Source organism: Rousettus aegyptiacus, unplaced genomic scaffold, assembly GCF_014176215.1.
Source record: "Rousettus aegyptiacus isolate mRouAeg1 unplaced genomic scaffold, mRouAeg1.p scaffold_m13_p_6, whole genome shotgun sequence".
NCBI lineage: Eukaryota > Metazoa > Chordata > Mammalia > Chiroptera > Pteropodidae > Rousettus > Rousettus aegyptiacus.
The window spans coordinates 30566022-30581024 of record NW_023416309.1 but is presented as its reverse complement, the minus strand read 5'-3'; the positions used below and the strand labels follow the sequence as shown (position 1 = coordinate 30581024).

The following is a 15003-nucleotide window of genomic DNA, read 5'->3' as shown; positions in this document are numbered from 1 at the left end:
CCAAACCATAGATGAGTCACCAAAGTTTCTGCACTAAAAACAGGAAAAATGGCATGATAGAAGTGCGCGCGCACGCGCGCGCGCACACACACACACACACACACACAGGAATATAAAAAGAGAAAATAATTAAAATAGTTATAATTGAAAGACACATTGAAACTTGTGAATTTACTGAGTTTTGTCCTTTTAAATTTCCCCTCCTGCAAAGACTCCTCGAGTCCAGATGTGATTACTGATTATTGATCTCTTGCCTTCGTTACCTGCATGTTCTTTTTCAATCATTGCGCAAACCCTGTGGAGAGTTCATGTCATCCATAGTGCAGGCATGAGAAAATATGGCCCCAAGGGGTTAATGAACGTTTGAGAAGGCTAGGGGGCCAGAAAATCATTTTTTTCTGTACTATATTGACTCTAGCAAGCCCTTAAAGAATAGATTTAAAGATTTGAGGAAAAGCCCACACACCTGGATTGCCTGGCCTTTAGGTATTTTTCATATTAAAACACATATTACCTGTCTCTTCTACTTTTTTGTAAGGTTGAACTGGGGCAGAACTAGAAAACATTATATTGACAATATTGGGAGTTTCTCTTCCCTTTGACAATTGAGAATAAATTCTGTATAGCAATGGTATGTGCACACTGGAGAGATTTTTAAAATCTTCACGCCAGAGCGGCACCCCATACCGCTTATATCAGATATCGGTATTTTTAAAAACTTACTAGGCATCCACAGTCAAGAACCAGGGCTCTAAAACAGCGGTTCTCTAACTTGATCATGCATCACAATCACCTGGAAGGCTTGCTAAAATGCTGATTGCTGGATCCCACCCCTTGAGTTTCTGATTTACTAGGTCTGGGTGGGGCTCAGTGGATATGCATTTCTAATAAGTTCCCAGGTGATTGGAAAGATGAGCTGAGCCAAGGTAAAACTGGTCTGAATTTCAGTTCTTCTTCCTGCCCATGAGGTTTTTGAGGGGTTTGTATCTCAGTCAATTCTATGGGTTCCCATATGCCGATGACTTACCCAACAAGAATACTAGCAGGACATCATTTGCTGTGTAAATGCTAAATAGGCTGTGAACATGAGAAGTATTTTGAAATAAATCAGGCAACAAATCCCTTTAGGCTTTGGATGGATTTTAAAGAGCTTACCACAGTTTTTAGTAGGGAAATAAACATTTTTTGAAGGAAATTTACCATTCTCAAATTTAGTTGTGCTACTCCTTGTATTAGCATTTCATTTTTTAAGTCTTTGCAATAACCCTCTTTATTATTTATTTATTTACATTTTAAAATATAATTTTATTTTTCAGTTAAAGTTGGCATTCCTCTCTATTAATTTTAATGAAGTCAAGTTATAAAGTTTATGGAGCCAGAACTCAAGAGACAAGGATAAATCTTTGGGTCCGTATAGTAGGGTTGTTAGAATTAGCAAAACAACAAAACAAAACCAGAAAATCAGTTAAATTGGAATTTCAGATAAATGATCATTCTTAATATAAAAATGAGAAATAATTTTCTAATACAAAAAAAATACGATGCAATAAAGAAGCTGTGGTACATATATACAATGGAATACTACTCAGCCATAAGAAGAGATGAAATACTGCCATTTGCGACAACATGGATGGACCTCGAGATAATCATGTTAAACGATATGAGCCAGACAGAAAAAGTTAAAAATCACACGACATCACTTATATGTGGGATATAAACCTAAAAGCAACAAATAAACAGGACAGAGACTCAGGGACATGGACAATAGACTAGTGGTTACCAGAGGGTAGGGGAGGAGGTAAGGGGGTGGTAGATGGGATAAAAGGGGGTCAAATATGTGATGACAGGAAGAAATCTAACTATTGGAGGTGAACGCACAGTGTAAATATATATACCTTACTGTTAAAGTATACAGCGGAAACTTATTGGATTTCGTTAACCAATGTCACCATAAAAAAATTAAAATAAAAATAAATTTATAAAAAAGTACCATGCAACTTCTAAAAATCCTGATGAGGGGGAACGTTAGGATGGGAATAACATAGTGTACCTGCTGTAGAGAAATAGAACATACTCCATCCATTTCTGTTTGTGGATATACAGAACTACTTGATCTTGCAACTTGTCCACATAGAGCTCAATAATTATTGGAGGAATTAATGAAATATGGATACCTTATATATAAATTCAGTACATAAAATTGATAATTTCCAAGAGGAGTGCTTGATGGTAACTCAAGATCCCAGTTTCTTTTGATTCACTTATCCCACTTTGGTCATTATCTAAATCAGTGGTTCCCCCCTCCCCCCGCCCCCCCCCATTCTGTAAGGGGACATTTGGGAATGTCTGTCACAACTGGGAGGGGCAGTGCTACTAGCATCTACTTGGTTGAGGCCAGAGTTGCAGCCGAACATCCTACAACGCACCTTGAAATAAAGAATTATCTGGCCCAAAATATTCACAGAGCTGAAGTTGAGAAAGCATGACCTGGATCGTAGTGCATAGGATTTAATGTCTTTTGTCAAATCATTATAGCCATCTCCCGGAGTGTATTGGTATTTTATTCTAGGCATCAATTTGGGGGAGAGGATGTGTGGGAGACATAATTTTTGTTTCAACTCTCTTATTAGTTCTGGTCATCCAGGATATGTTTGCAAATAGTAGTTAGAGGATACTGACCCAAAATGTATTCGATATTTTTTGGGTACTACAGCTATTGCTATAATCTTTGTATTTAGAAGAAAGCTGATTGCTAAATACAATAAACATTCATAATACTTTAATAATACCTCATGTTTTCATTATATTTACCTCTAGTTAAAACATTTTATATAGTCTTATTAAAAACTTAATTAATTCCTATGATACTCATGGGAAGCACAGAGGGGGTGGGTTATCTTATTCCCATTTTAAGAAGCTTTGCCTGGAGTTGTACACTGACTATGTGAAGAGCTAAGAGTACATTGCAAGTCTTGACAATGGTGCTGTGTCTGTCAACCAGTACAGCATTCCCCTGGTGACACTGATTCATTAGACCCCGGTTAGAACTCAGTTATGAATGTCTAATTTCAAAATCCTTTTTAAATGTACACAGCAGGTTGTGAAGGGTGGTTGCTAATTAGAGAGGGACAACAAAGCAAGGACATTTCCATTCTTAGTGGTTTACCCTTTGAAAACAAAAACATAGCAAGAGAAAAATGAAAAAGGAAAAAGCATAAATTACAGTTAAATAAATTTTTACTAAGGGTTAGGGATACTTGGGGCAAGTCCTATGCTAAGTACTATGGAAGATGATGGTAAACATGTATCTTCAATATGTCATTTAATATGTAAGTTGGAGACTCAAGGCTTACCTGCAAGAAACATAAAGAGAACTATAAAAGACACAACATAACAAATACATGCCAAAATGTTTATAGGTGAGGCTGTCCTTGAAGACAGAAGTCATCAAAAAAAAAGGTGGAATTGGAGATGGGCCTCGAAATATTATTAGGGTTGTTTCAAGTGATCAGGAGCAATCTGTGGAAATAGGATTTAACTAGACAAAGAGGTTAATGAATGTGGGTGAGGTCATTCCTGCTACTGTTTGAAAGAGAAACTTGGGAGCTCTCTAGAGGTCATTTCCTGCTATGCGGACTGAAGGCAAAAAAAGCCAGACCCTAAAAGGAGGGAATAAGCAGAAGTGCAGAGAAGACAGATGGAGATTGCCTAGATGCCTATCAATACTCCCATTTCTAGTTCTAATCTCTGCCTGAGCCTCAGCTGCATCCCTGATCTATTGCAGTGTCTTCAAAGAGATTACAGGTTTTTTTTTTTTTTTTTTTTTTTTTTTTTTTTTTTTTTTTTTTTTTTTTGGTGACTAACAGGAATATCAAAGCAATTTTTGAAGCCAGGAATCCTAGCCTTATGCACAGGAATAAACATAGCGGTTGAATGTGACCAGATCTAAACACTGGGGTAAGTACTCGGAACCAGCCTCGTTGTCTCCAGTTGGCTTTTCTGGTTAGCACTGGTTTGAAAATCTGGTTGAGGGTTGGCCAGGTGAGTTTAAAGGGCTCATGAGCTTATTCCTGCTATTCAGGCTATGTGGCTCCTGATTCTTCCACTGAGACAAATTGCCATAGATACACAGAAATCTCTTTGCTTCTTGAACACTATTTCACTTTGACTATGGATTGGTGAATGATGGCTGCTGTTTACAGGTCAACTAGATAAAAGAAATTTTTAATAAGGTAGATTACATTCTAAAGGTGGAAGTCATTCATCAGAATAGCTGTTTTGGCAAGAGAACTATTTGACCCAGTATTTGTGTTTAGTATTATTTTTAACCTATTTTAATGACAGATTGTGACTAGATGGTGATTCATTTTTATTTCATAGTTGTCTTGACAACAATGTAATTTATGATATTCTATGTACTTGGGAATCATGAAATTTTACAATCAAGTGATATGATGCTTATTATAATTTTGATCAAAAAATACCCTGGTAAAATTCCATAGGGTTGGGTGAACTGGAGAGGGACAATTATTTGAATTAAAACATTTTCTGGGGTCATAAACCATAGTGACTCTAGGACCATTACTAAATTTAATTTCAGAGAGAACTCGTGTCCTTTACAATGACTTCCTCCAGAATTTATTTTTACTGCCTTCACAGTTTATTTTTAGATTTTTTTTTGGTTTATGTTGTTAAAAGAATTCACCTAAATAAATTTAGAGATCAAACTGGTTTTATTCAATAACTCATGATTTGAGCAGAACCCCACATAGCAAACAGAAAGGAATTTTGAGGAGCTATACAAAATGGAAGGCTTTTATAGGCAGAAGGGGGTGGGAAAAGAACATTTCCAACAAAAACTGGTTCCAAGCAAGGTCACCTTTACTTGGGGGAAGGGAAGGGGGGTCTATCATGCAGATTACTTCGCAAGAGCTGATCAGGTAATTCCAAATGAACTGTTTAAAGGCCACATTACTGGGAGAAGCTGAAATTGCAATTAGGTTAGATAGTAGTAAGTCTTGGCTTGCTGGTGCAGGACTTAGTATAAGTGACTCAATTTGGGGGCTTGTTGTATCTCTCTCTTCTTAATTTTTTTTTTTTAAACAATCCTCCCTCCTTTTGATAAGACTCTCAACTTAACTCAGAGTTATGATCAAATTTTAAGGCATTAGTGCCACCCTCAGCCACAAAGACCTTATTGGTCTTTGCGTGGTCTTAATCTCTGTGATAGTCACAGTCCATGACTTCAGATTCACAATTTTAAGTCAGTCATTCTCTTCATTCTTTTTCCGACATTGAAGTCTTAGGGAAACCATTTGCTTTGTGGTTAGTAGCTTTGAACATGCATTTTGAGAGAACAAAATGTATCCGAGAGACTACTATGATTATTTTAAGCGGGATAATTCCCAATGTCTGGAGTGTACTTTGGAGCCATAGTCCCCAAGACCCAAAGCAATCAACATCAAATAAGTCAAAGAAAGACCTTTTGAAGGAGTCACCTTTTTAAGCTGGTGGCTTGCCTCATGGTTTTATGTAACTGAGTTTCAACTTTTCCATATGTGTTAATTCAGGTGTAGCAGGTGGTGTTGCCTACAGCACACATCTCCTTGCTCAGCTAAAAGATAATCAAGGGCTATCCTGTAATCAACATCAACTTTGGTCAGGGAGCCTAAGGATTTTTCTTGGGCAGCTATTGCCTTAGCAGTGAATTCAACAGTATTTTCAAGTTAAGAAGATGTTCCCGATCATAGTCTCGTTTACATTTACTCCTAACCAGGGAGGTAGGGCCCTGCCAAAAAGCAGCAAATCCTGAATTCTGAATGCCTCCTAGTAGTTCCTTTCTAGCTCAACAATATGAATTCAAGGGTGTTGACCAAGGAGGTGTCTATGGGCAGTTAAGTACACAGTTAGATAACTTAAGAGGCATTCCCTGATTACGTGTCAGCTATCTAGGTATTCATAAGCCCAAAGAAAATGATAACCACCACAGACAAAGATAAATCTTTTGGGGCACAAACCACTCTTGCTAAGGTAGCACTATTAATAGACAGTTTTTGATGACAAACCTAGTCTAAAATGTTACCCCCTTAACAATGACTTGGGAGATATGGATGATGACATTATCTTTCCAGGACCATATCAGAGTAACAGAAAGGGAAGAAAAAAAAGCTTTCATGTTTAGTTAAAGTGTAAAGTCTTGATCTGGTGTCTTGGGAGATAGCAGTCTATGTTGACGTCAGCTACCTCTCTTCCTAGTCAATTAGATTTGGAGGTCTCCAGTGTTTGTAAGGGACCAGATGTCAGGTGGAGCCTTCTTTAGCTATGAGATGTATAACCAAGGTTGAATTCTCTGAAGTTTGGCTGCCATCTGTGTAGTGAGGAGGACCCGATATTGTCCCTTCTAAGGAGACTGAAGGGCAGTCTTTGTTCTTAGTAATTCCAAATTGGAAAGGTGGAATTGTGTTTGGAGATTTGCAGCCAGATATTTCAGGAAACTAGAAAAATTCAGGATCTTGTCCAGTTTACAGATATATAATGAAAACTCAAAAACAATTACTAGAACTAGAATCTAATATCTACAAAGGTGTAAACATAATTTTTCTATGATAACCTCGATTTTTTCCCCAAAGATGATCACAGTAAAACTAATTTGTTTCCAATGAACTTGGCCTGATTATTTACCTAAATGTAGCACGAAAGGTGATTGACCATATAAGCTTTTTAAAAGATTGTTTGGCTAGAACTTTGTAAGCAAGGTACAGGCTGATTTTTCTATGGGGCTTTATTGGCTCCATTAAGTCAACCTTAGTTTCTTCAAACTGTCTAGTCATATCTGAGTCTACACAGATCTCTCTCAAATATAACAGTCTAGTCAAGGCATTGATAATAAAGCCAATATTTTGAATTGTGTCTTGTTACAAAAAGAAAAGATTATCATTGAATTTATGCAAATAATTATATTGCTATGGAAAAAATACTTAAGAGTTTCTAAATTCTGGTGGGATCTGGTAGGGAGAAAAAGTAAATATTTCATTTTTGTTTACAAAGGTAAACTTTACCAAGTTGTTGTAAGTCATATATAGCTTATGAGAAAAAGTTTCCTCGGGGGTGGGGGGGGGGAACACCATTAAAGAACCAGCAATGTTTCAAAGGAGACGTCATAAAAATTGTAATCATCCTCCTTAGTTCATTCAGTCCCATGTAATTAATTCTTGTTATGCTTGAATGCAGGTTTTCACTAGTTCCAGAAATTCTTACCCGGTTCAGTTTCATCATCTTAAAGTTATCAGAAACTCATGCTTGCCAAAATTATTTCCATGAATCTCCTTGAAGAGGGAAGTACTTTTGCCTGAACGCTTTTGTAAAAGCATTAGAGTAAAACAATAACTGCCTCTGAAAAGACTTAAAGATGCTCATGTTAAAAATATGGGAGTTCATTATAATGGAATTGACAAAGAAATTAAGTTATTTCTGTGACACACAACACTTAAAAATAATTACTGGAATTATGATGATAACACTATACCAGGACATATCAAACTTTAAGGATTTCATACAATTTCTGGAACATTTATATACATATACAAATACAACATAAAGAAGGCTTAGTATTGCTTCTTGTATAACAATGCTTCTCATGTAACTGAACATATCAAGTAAGCCTAATTAGCTTAACATCTCTCTCTCTCTCTTTTTTTCAATAAGGAGAGAGAACAAATCTTTTGAGATGTTCCAGGAGCACTCCAGAAAATCCCAGAGTTAGTTTGATGTCAAAAAGACTTTACTTAAAATTTGATTGGAGAAAGTCTGTCAAAAACATCAAAAGGCTTAAAAACACTTGGTCAGATAGGATCACATAGGTCACTGTGAAATAGTACTTAGTCATTTATTTAACCATAGTGACAAAGAGTTTGCAGGCAAATGCAGAATGTTAACAGCTGTAAGAAAAATCCTTAGCTTTTTTAATAGAGAAAATTCAGCTTTCTTAAGCAGTCAAAGACTTGATAAAGACAACACAGAAAATTTTGACAAAATACAGAATCTTCATTTTCTAGGCAGACTATTTTCAAAGGCAAAAAAAAAAAAAAAAAAAAGTTTTATAGTCTCTTATCAAGAGCGGACAAGTAGTCCAAAAAAAAACATTGTCCTTTTAACAGAGAGAAAACCAAATTCTAATTTTGTACCAGCTTACTTTTGATATTCACTTGATCAACACATTTTAAAATATGTTATATGTATATATTTTAGAAACATGTTTTTCATATTAAATTTTTCACTGTGGCACAAGATATTTTTACTAATAAAACTAAATCTCTTAAACTTCTTGGCAACAAGAAGTCAAAAGTAGATAAACCTATATTCAATGATTAATGTTTCAGTATTTTATTTCATTTAGACCTCTTGATATTTGGTGAATTTCTATCATTTAACTTAACTCGGCAAAACTTTAATGCTTCAGGTTACCAAAAATATTTGAGGAAACTACTGGAAAACTTCACCTAAAAATCTTTTATTCTACTTACATCCATTTAATTTACTTTTCTTAACAATTATGTTTATATTAGTCACAAAAACTGCATATGATATTAAACAAAGTCGACCATCACGGCAAGATATTTTTCTTGCTGACAAATTTTATAAAAGAGATAAGATAAACTTTACTGGAGTTTTAGTAAATCTAGATAGAATCAAAATTTTATATGTATGCATTTTAACGCTGATAACTCTGAAGATGTTATCTATTTTGATTAAACAAACTAGCTTTTACTTACTAAAGATTATTTTAGATCATGTAAACTTGAAAAACATATGGCTTAGTTTCTATTATATTTCTAAGAGTTTAATTTATATAAGCACTTAGTTTTCTTTACACTAATTAAACAGAGGTTTTTTACAAATTAATTTTGGCAATACCATCCAGAGGTAGAAAAATAACATTCATTTACATCATATATATACAAAATAAGACAGTCAGATGCAGACAGAAACCTTATAGCTTTCATTCTAAAAGTTTAGCCATTTATACAATAATACAGAACTCACTAGTTTATAAAAAGAACAATTGGATCCAAATTTTCTTTTGACAGTTGTAATAAGTTAAGTTTATCTGCTCCACTGGCTAAAGTGTTTTACCAATATTGGTGTAGAAGACACATGGTTTTACCATTTATCTAAACTTCAAAAGATCTCTCTCCCTTTCATTCTCCTTCTGATTAAGAATTACTTCCTTGAAGTTTGTAGAACACTTACATTTCAAAGGCACGGGGAAAGAATGCAAGTTCCTTGAATAAGGACTTTGGTTTCCTAAGGCTGAAATTGTCACAATATTTACAAGCCTTGAGAAAAATAGGGGAGGTTTGGGGATTGGTAAAAGGAATAGGTGGACTTTAAGCTGTGTCTGGAGCTGCATTTCTGGTTTTGCAAAGATTTGTTGCATAAGGACAGTTGCTTTTAATTCCTCAAATAATTGGTTTGTAACCTAAGTGATATCATAGGTTATTTACTCATAAAATTTTTTTATGTGGGCTTTAGAAGGTTTTTCTTTTCCTCTGAGTACATTTAGCTTAAGGGAGGAGGCCTAAAATAATTTCTATTAGGCTCAATATATAAGCTTCCAAATTTGGGCAACTTTCTGGTTATCAAGTTGTTAAATCCTTTCAGATATCTTGCCAGGTTTCAGCCAGGCAAGCTGTAAATATTTTGGGCAGTATTGAACAACCTCTTGTACTCAAGAGGTGTCCCCGAAGAGGGTACAAAAAATATTTTAATTTCCCCTATGTTGGATACTACAGACATTTGGGAGAGAGGACTCTAGTAAGAATTCTCACATTTAGCTAGTTCTTCCAGTTTTCCCAGGATCTTATCTGCAGGCTCCAAGTGGGGTTTAAAGTAGAGGATGTAGCTCTGGAAACTAAGAGAATTCGGCTAGGTTTTTCATTAATTTTAATTTTAGTTTCCCCTTGGCTGTTTAAGGGAATAACGTGGAAGTTAACCAGAAAATCCATCAGGGTCTTCTCAACTCTGTGAGCGGCCCATATGGGGGTCTCTGTAAGCAGTCTAACAGGTCTTAAATGCTAGACCTGTGTCCACCTCACTTGGTGGACTTTGTTTACAGTCTTGTTCTAAGGTGCTTTCAAAGTGCTCAGCTCTGATCATGCGTTCAGTCAGAGTGGTGACCTCCCAATCTTTTCTGCCTTTTTAGCAATCCATTAATCTGAGGAAGTAATCCATTTATAGAAATGTTTGAGAATACTCCCAGAGTTTAGGAAAAAATTTTTAACTATGACTCCTAGTTTGTCCTTTGACCAAGGAATGAAAGATACTTGAGGAAGCGTCTTAGATGGTCTTATTTTAAAAAATAACTACTTGATAGTTTTTTTTTTTTTCGGAGTGAAAAGGCAATTCAGACAGAGGATTACTAGAATGAGGACTCATATAACTAAGGACAGAGGGGAACAGCACGAGTTGTCAGTTTTATAGTCATTGTTTTAGGTGTCTCTTTAATTTTTCATTAGCCTTTTACAATAAATCTTTCAATGAACTACTTTGGAATTTTGAAACCTTTTGGAGCTTTCTGCAATATCCACTTAAAGAGGTATGCCATTCTGTTTGATCTGGTGTACTTTAAGTGTACTTATTAAATGATCTTATCTAACTGGAATGTTCCCCATAATGACCACTGTAATCATAGGTTGTTTTAATAAGATTTTGCCCTTTTGCTAGATATTTATAGCTTCCGGGAATGTAGTTCTTAGACATAAAATGAACAGGTGTGCCGTAAGGTGGTGAGCTTAACTCCTTAGATTTTAAGGATCCCATTTAATTAGTTTATTTATTTTAGCTAAGCTTTTGGGTCTCTCGGAGCCCAAATAACATCTATGTGGATATATGCCTCTGGTTTGAATATTGTGTGGCGTTTCACAGTGTACCTCATTGTGCAAAAATTTTCCTGAGGTTTGTGGGTGACCTAGTGTTATTCAAATATGTTCCATGACCAATATATCCTAACATGAGAGCCTCTGAGGTAGGTGGCAAGCAGTCTAACAGCCCTTAAATGCTAGACCTGTGCCCACCAATTTTGTTGTTGCTCCTGAGATTCCCATTAGCAATAGCCTTTATCTACACAAAATAAGACAAAACATGTTCACCTTAATGGCAGCAATAACCAACAAATGTGTGTCCAGGTTAAGAGGAGATCCTGTGCACATCACCACCAATTCCCACTGTGGATTAGTGGACTGGGGAAAGGATTGAATTAGCAGATCTTAAAAAGGGGGCTCCACATAAATGGGTAACTGCAAAGGGCCACTAACAGTTTCTATGAGGATCTTGGAACAGAATCAAGGGTTTGGAGTTTCCACCAATTAAATGAGAATTGTGGACTAAAATAAAGGCTAGGGGTTTAGACTCTGGGCAGAACCGTCTGCCAGCTCAAGCTGACTTGCCCTGTATTGGAAAGTCAATTAGATTGGGAACCTGATGCAAGAGAGCAGAGCTTGGAACTGAGAGGAACTAATCCATGGCTCTTGAAAATGGTGAGAAAGAGAACTCAAAAGGGGTTTGTGAGTGTTATACCTACCTGTGTTTCTCATTATCCCCAAATGCTGTCAGAAGTTTGCTTTGGATCCCACCACTGCCACCAAATCTGTTAAAAAAATTCAATGTAAATAAATTTAAAGATCAAATTGGCTTTATTCAACAATTCATAATTAGGTAGCATCCCATGTAGCAAATAGGAGCTCTGAGGAACTCTACAAAATGGAAGGCTTTTATAGGCAGAAGGCGGTGGGAAAAGAAAGTTTCTAATAAAGAGTGGATTGTTTTAGGAGCTCCGTAAGTAATTATTATTAATATCACCGTCCAAGCTGTCCACCGGAAGGAGCTGTAGGATATTGCACTGCAGGGAAGAGCGACGAACTCTGTCCAGATGCTTCTGCCAACACATCACGCCTCTTCTGCAGGAAATAGTTAGAACAAGGAGGCGGCTGGAGCAGCGGTATTATTGCTTTAGTAAAAGAGACCCCCGCTGGGTAAAAGAAGACGGCATCCGCCCCCGGAGCTGCACTCTGCTTCTCGCAGCTCTTGCTTTTTGCCCAGCAAGGGCCTGTCCTCCCGGCAATCCTAGCCCCAGTGCAACGATTGCGGCGCCCCAGGCAGGTGTGAAGCGAAGGGTAGAGCCTTGTGGGAGGGCGTGGCGGGGAAAAGGACGCTCCGATTGCCCGCGGCCCGATGGCCCAGCAGAAGATGGCTGCCCGAAGCGCCGCGGACAGTCACGTGTCACTGCGATACCGCCCCCCCGCTGGTCAAGTCCCTGTCCCCACGGGAGGCGCAGCCTCGGGCTGCCTCTCCGCCACTGGCGTGCCGCGCGGACTGTCCAGAAAGGGAGGGCGCCGCGTCGCGAGGCCAGCTCTCCCGGCTGTCCACGCCTAACCCGGGTGCAGGAGTCCGGCTCAGGGAGTCGAGGAAAACCTTCCCTTGGGCAACCTGCACCAGCTCGGAATACTGGGAATACTGGGCATGCGCAATGTTTCCTTTTACGCGCGATCCCTCTCCGGGTTTTCCCCGCAACTCGGAGGGGCGGGTGTGAGGTGATGGCCCAGCGGAACGGCCCTCACGCGGTCTGAGTCTCTCCCGCAGTCGTTACAGCCGGACCGGCCTTCCCAGTTCTGATTGGCTTAGCTGCGGTGACACCGCAGGCGGCTGTTTTGCTTTTGATATGGAAGACTGTGGAAAGAGGTTTGAAAATGGTCTGTAAAGCCCTAGGTCCGCTCCTATTTAATGAACGATCAATCGGGAGTTAATCACAAGTGTCGCAGCAATTAAACTCGGTGAAGAGAAGCCTCCGCTAACTCGCGAACTCCTGCCCCAGAGCCCGACTCCAGAAGGCCGAGTTTGCGTTCCTTCTGAACAGCTCCAGCTCCCCAACTCTCTGGCTCCGCCCCAAGTCGTAGATCGCTTCTGACCATAATACTTGGTTCCCGTCCGACCTCAATAAACGGTCTCCTAAAAATGTGCGAACGGGCATTGCTCCTTGTTGGTGAAAACAATCACCTTCCGAGCTTCCAAGTACCTAAAATAAAAAGGGCCCAAACTCAGCGGCCCCTTGGTACATAACCGGCCTGGTTTGCCGGGTCCCGGGGAAGGGCCCCCGCCCCCCGCTCCCCGCTCCAGGGCCCCCGCCCCCCGCTCCAGGGCCCCCGCCCTCCGCTCCAGGACACCGCCCACCCGCCCCGCCCCTCGGCCGCCGTGAATACCCGGATTCGCGTCGCGCGGGAAGCCAGGCCGGGTCGGGCAGCGGACTGGGCATGCTCCGCAGCCCGGGAGGCTCACGGTGGCAAGTCGGAAGCGTTCGCTCCAGGGAGGCAGCGGCCGGGGCGGCGGCGGCGGCGGCAGGCAGGACGGGAGCGGCAAAGGCCGGCCAGGAAAGGCTGCTTGCGCCCCGCGAGCTGGCTGGAGAGCGCGAGCTGGTGCGGAGCTCCGACGCTACACTGCCCCGGATTTCATTCCGCGGCGGGGGGCTCGGAGGGCGGAATTCCGGCGGCTGCCGCGACTCTGGCGCAAGTGAGTCGTGGGGCTGGGGGAGAAAACCGATCTCCAGGGGCCAATAAGACACCGTCCTTACGGGCTTGGCCTGAGGCCATGGAGCGGAGTGCGGGCCGCCCCAGGGCGAGGGGGCGTGAGCGCAGCCCGCGCGGTGTCGCGTGCGTACCTGGCGGGCACTCCCCCCGCGCCACCACTCCTGGGGAGTAGGCGCAGGGGGCGGTCCAGTGGCTGGGCTTGGAGGGGGCGGGCCGCCCGGCCGCCCGCGGGGCTCCTGGACCAAGTTGGGGTGGCATGGCGGGGGCGTCATTGGGCACCTTTCAGAGGTGCTTCATGCGGGCTGGAAGCCTATCTAGTGTCAGACTGGGACGAGCGGACGGTGACTGGGCCAAAGAACCGGGAGACGAGTCGCCTTCGGGCAGTGACCGGTCCGGTGTCCGGAGACCCGTAGGAAGCGACCCCAATTCATGGCCCCACCCCCACTCCCTGGGCGGCGGCGTGACAGTTGGCATCTCGGAGCCAGATGGCAGCCGGTCAGGCGTCCAGGGTTTCGGGGTCCCCCCGATCCCATCCGCCGCGGCTCCTCTATCCCCTCCGCTCCCCTACGACATAGCAGGTGGGACCCCCTTCCCAGAGGAGCGAGCTCTCACCCCAGGATGCAAAACAGCCTCCAGGTAAAGAGAGGCTCTTTGAGATCCCACGGGGCTGCCTCTGCTGGATGAGGGTGTTTAGGGGTAAGGCCTGCAGGAGCCATGGGCGCAGCGTGGAACTGGACAGTCTGTCCGGAACTGGACAGTCTGTCCGGGACGCGGCTCTCCTCGTGAGTGAGAGGTCTTCGTGATTCCGAGGCTACTTGCCAAGGGCAGCAGCGGCTGTGTCTCCCACCGTCTTAACCCAGACTCGGGTTTGCAGCTTCTGTTTGTCCGAGTAGATGTCCTAGTCCAGCTAACGGATTCAGTCTGGCGCGTTCTGGTTAACGCTTGTTTCCCTCTTGGGAGTCGTGAGTAAATATCAGGACAAGGGTTGCCATGGCCGGAGGGAGTGAAGAGCATCCATTTAGGTGCTCTTCAAATGTTTCTTTTCACCTTCAAACGGTACAGACTTCAGCGGTATATGCTTATGAAACTAAGAGTGAAGGCTGCTCTCTGAAAGGGAAGTTTATTTTCCGTTATTGGGTCTGCCTACTATTTTAGCTTCCTTGACATTTACCTTCGTGGACCTTTAAAGCTGTTAGGTTATTTTGCTTTCAGATTTGGAGGTGTTTTTGGTTGGCTGTCTGGTTATGGAAGTGTTAAGTGCCTGTCATGGTGTGCTGTGAACTCCCCACGCTTCCTGGCACTGGGGGTTGAACATTCAGGGGGGACCGAGTGGGCAGAAAAAGAGGAGTGGGCCTAGTGACGTAGCAAGAGGATGTGCCGCCCAGGCGGAACGGGGTTGGCAGCTATTTTGGCCTGTGCGGACGAG

General features: G+C 41.4%; 2 protein-coding genes across 2 annotated transcripts in view; one reads left to right on the top strand and one right to left on the bottom strand.

Annotated features, from left to right (window-relative positions):
* Nucleotides 1–5314: 5314 nt before the first annotated feature.
* On the bottom strand, nucleotides 5315–13849 carry LOC118603824 (basic salivary proline-rich protein 2-like). Its single transcript, XM_036222432.1, has 2 exons — nucleotides 13254–13849; nucleotides 5315–13069 (listed from the first exon to the last, which is right to left on the bottom strand). Exons 1-2 carry the CDS (start codon nucleotides 13847–13849, stop codon nucleotides 13003–13005), a joined length of 663 nt encoding a protein of 220 aa, XP_036078325.1. The 3' UTR covers nucleotides 5315–13002.
* The window catches only part of SGMS1 (sphingomyelin synthase 1), a 256756-nt gene continuing 255191 nt past the window's right edge, over nucleotides 13439–15003 (top strand). Inside the window, exon 1 of the mRNA XM_016154368.2 lies at nucleotides 13439–13560. The gene's annotated coding sequence lies outside the window, so the exon portion shown is untranslated. The remainder of the gene's footprint in view (nucleotides 13561–15003) is intronic.

Excerpts from the sequence above, each read along its gene's own strand:
- LOC118603824 (XM_036222432.1), bottom strand. The coding sequence starts at position 13,849 with ATGACGCCCCCGCCATGCCACCCCAACTTGGTCCAGGAGCCCCGCGGG. Across the intron at positions 13,070-13,253 it reads CCCGCGCGACGCGAATCCGG|GTACTTGGAAGCTCGGAAGG; the intron begins GTATTCACGGCG and ends TTTTTATTTTAG.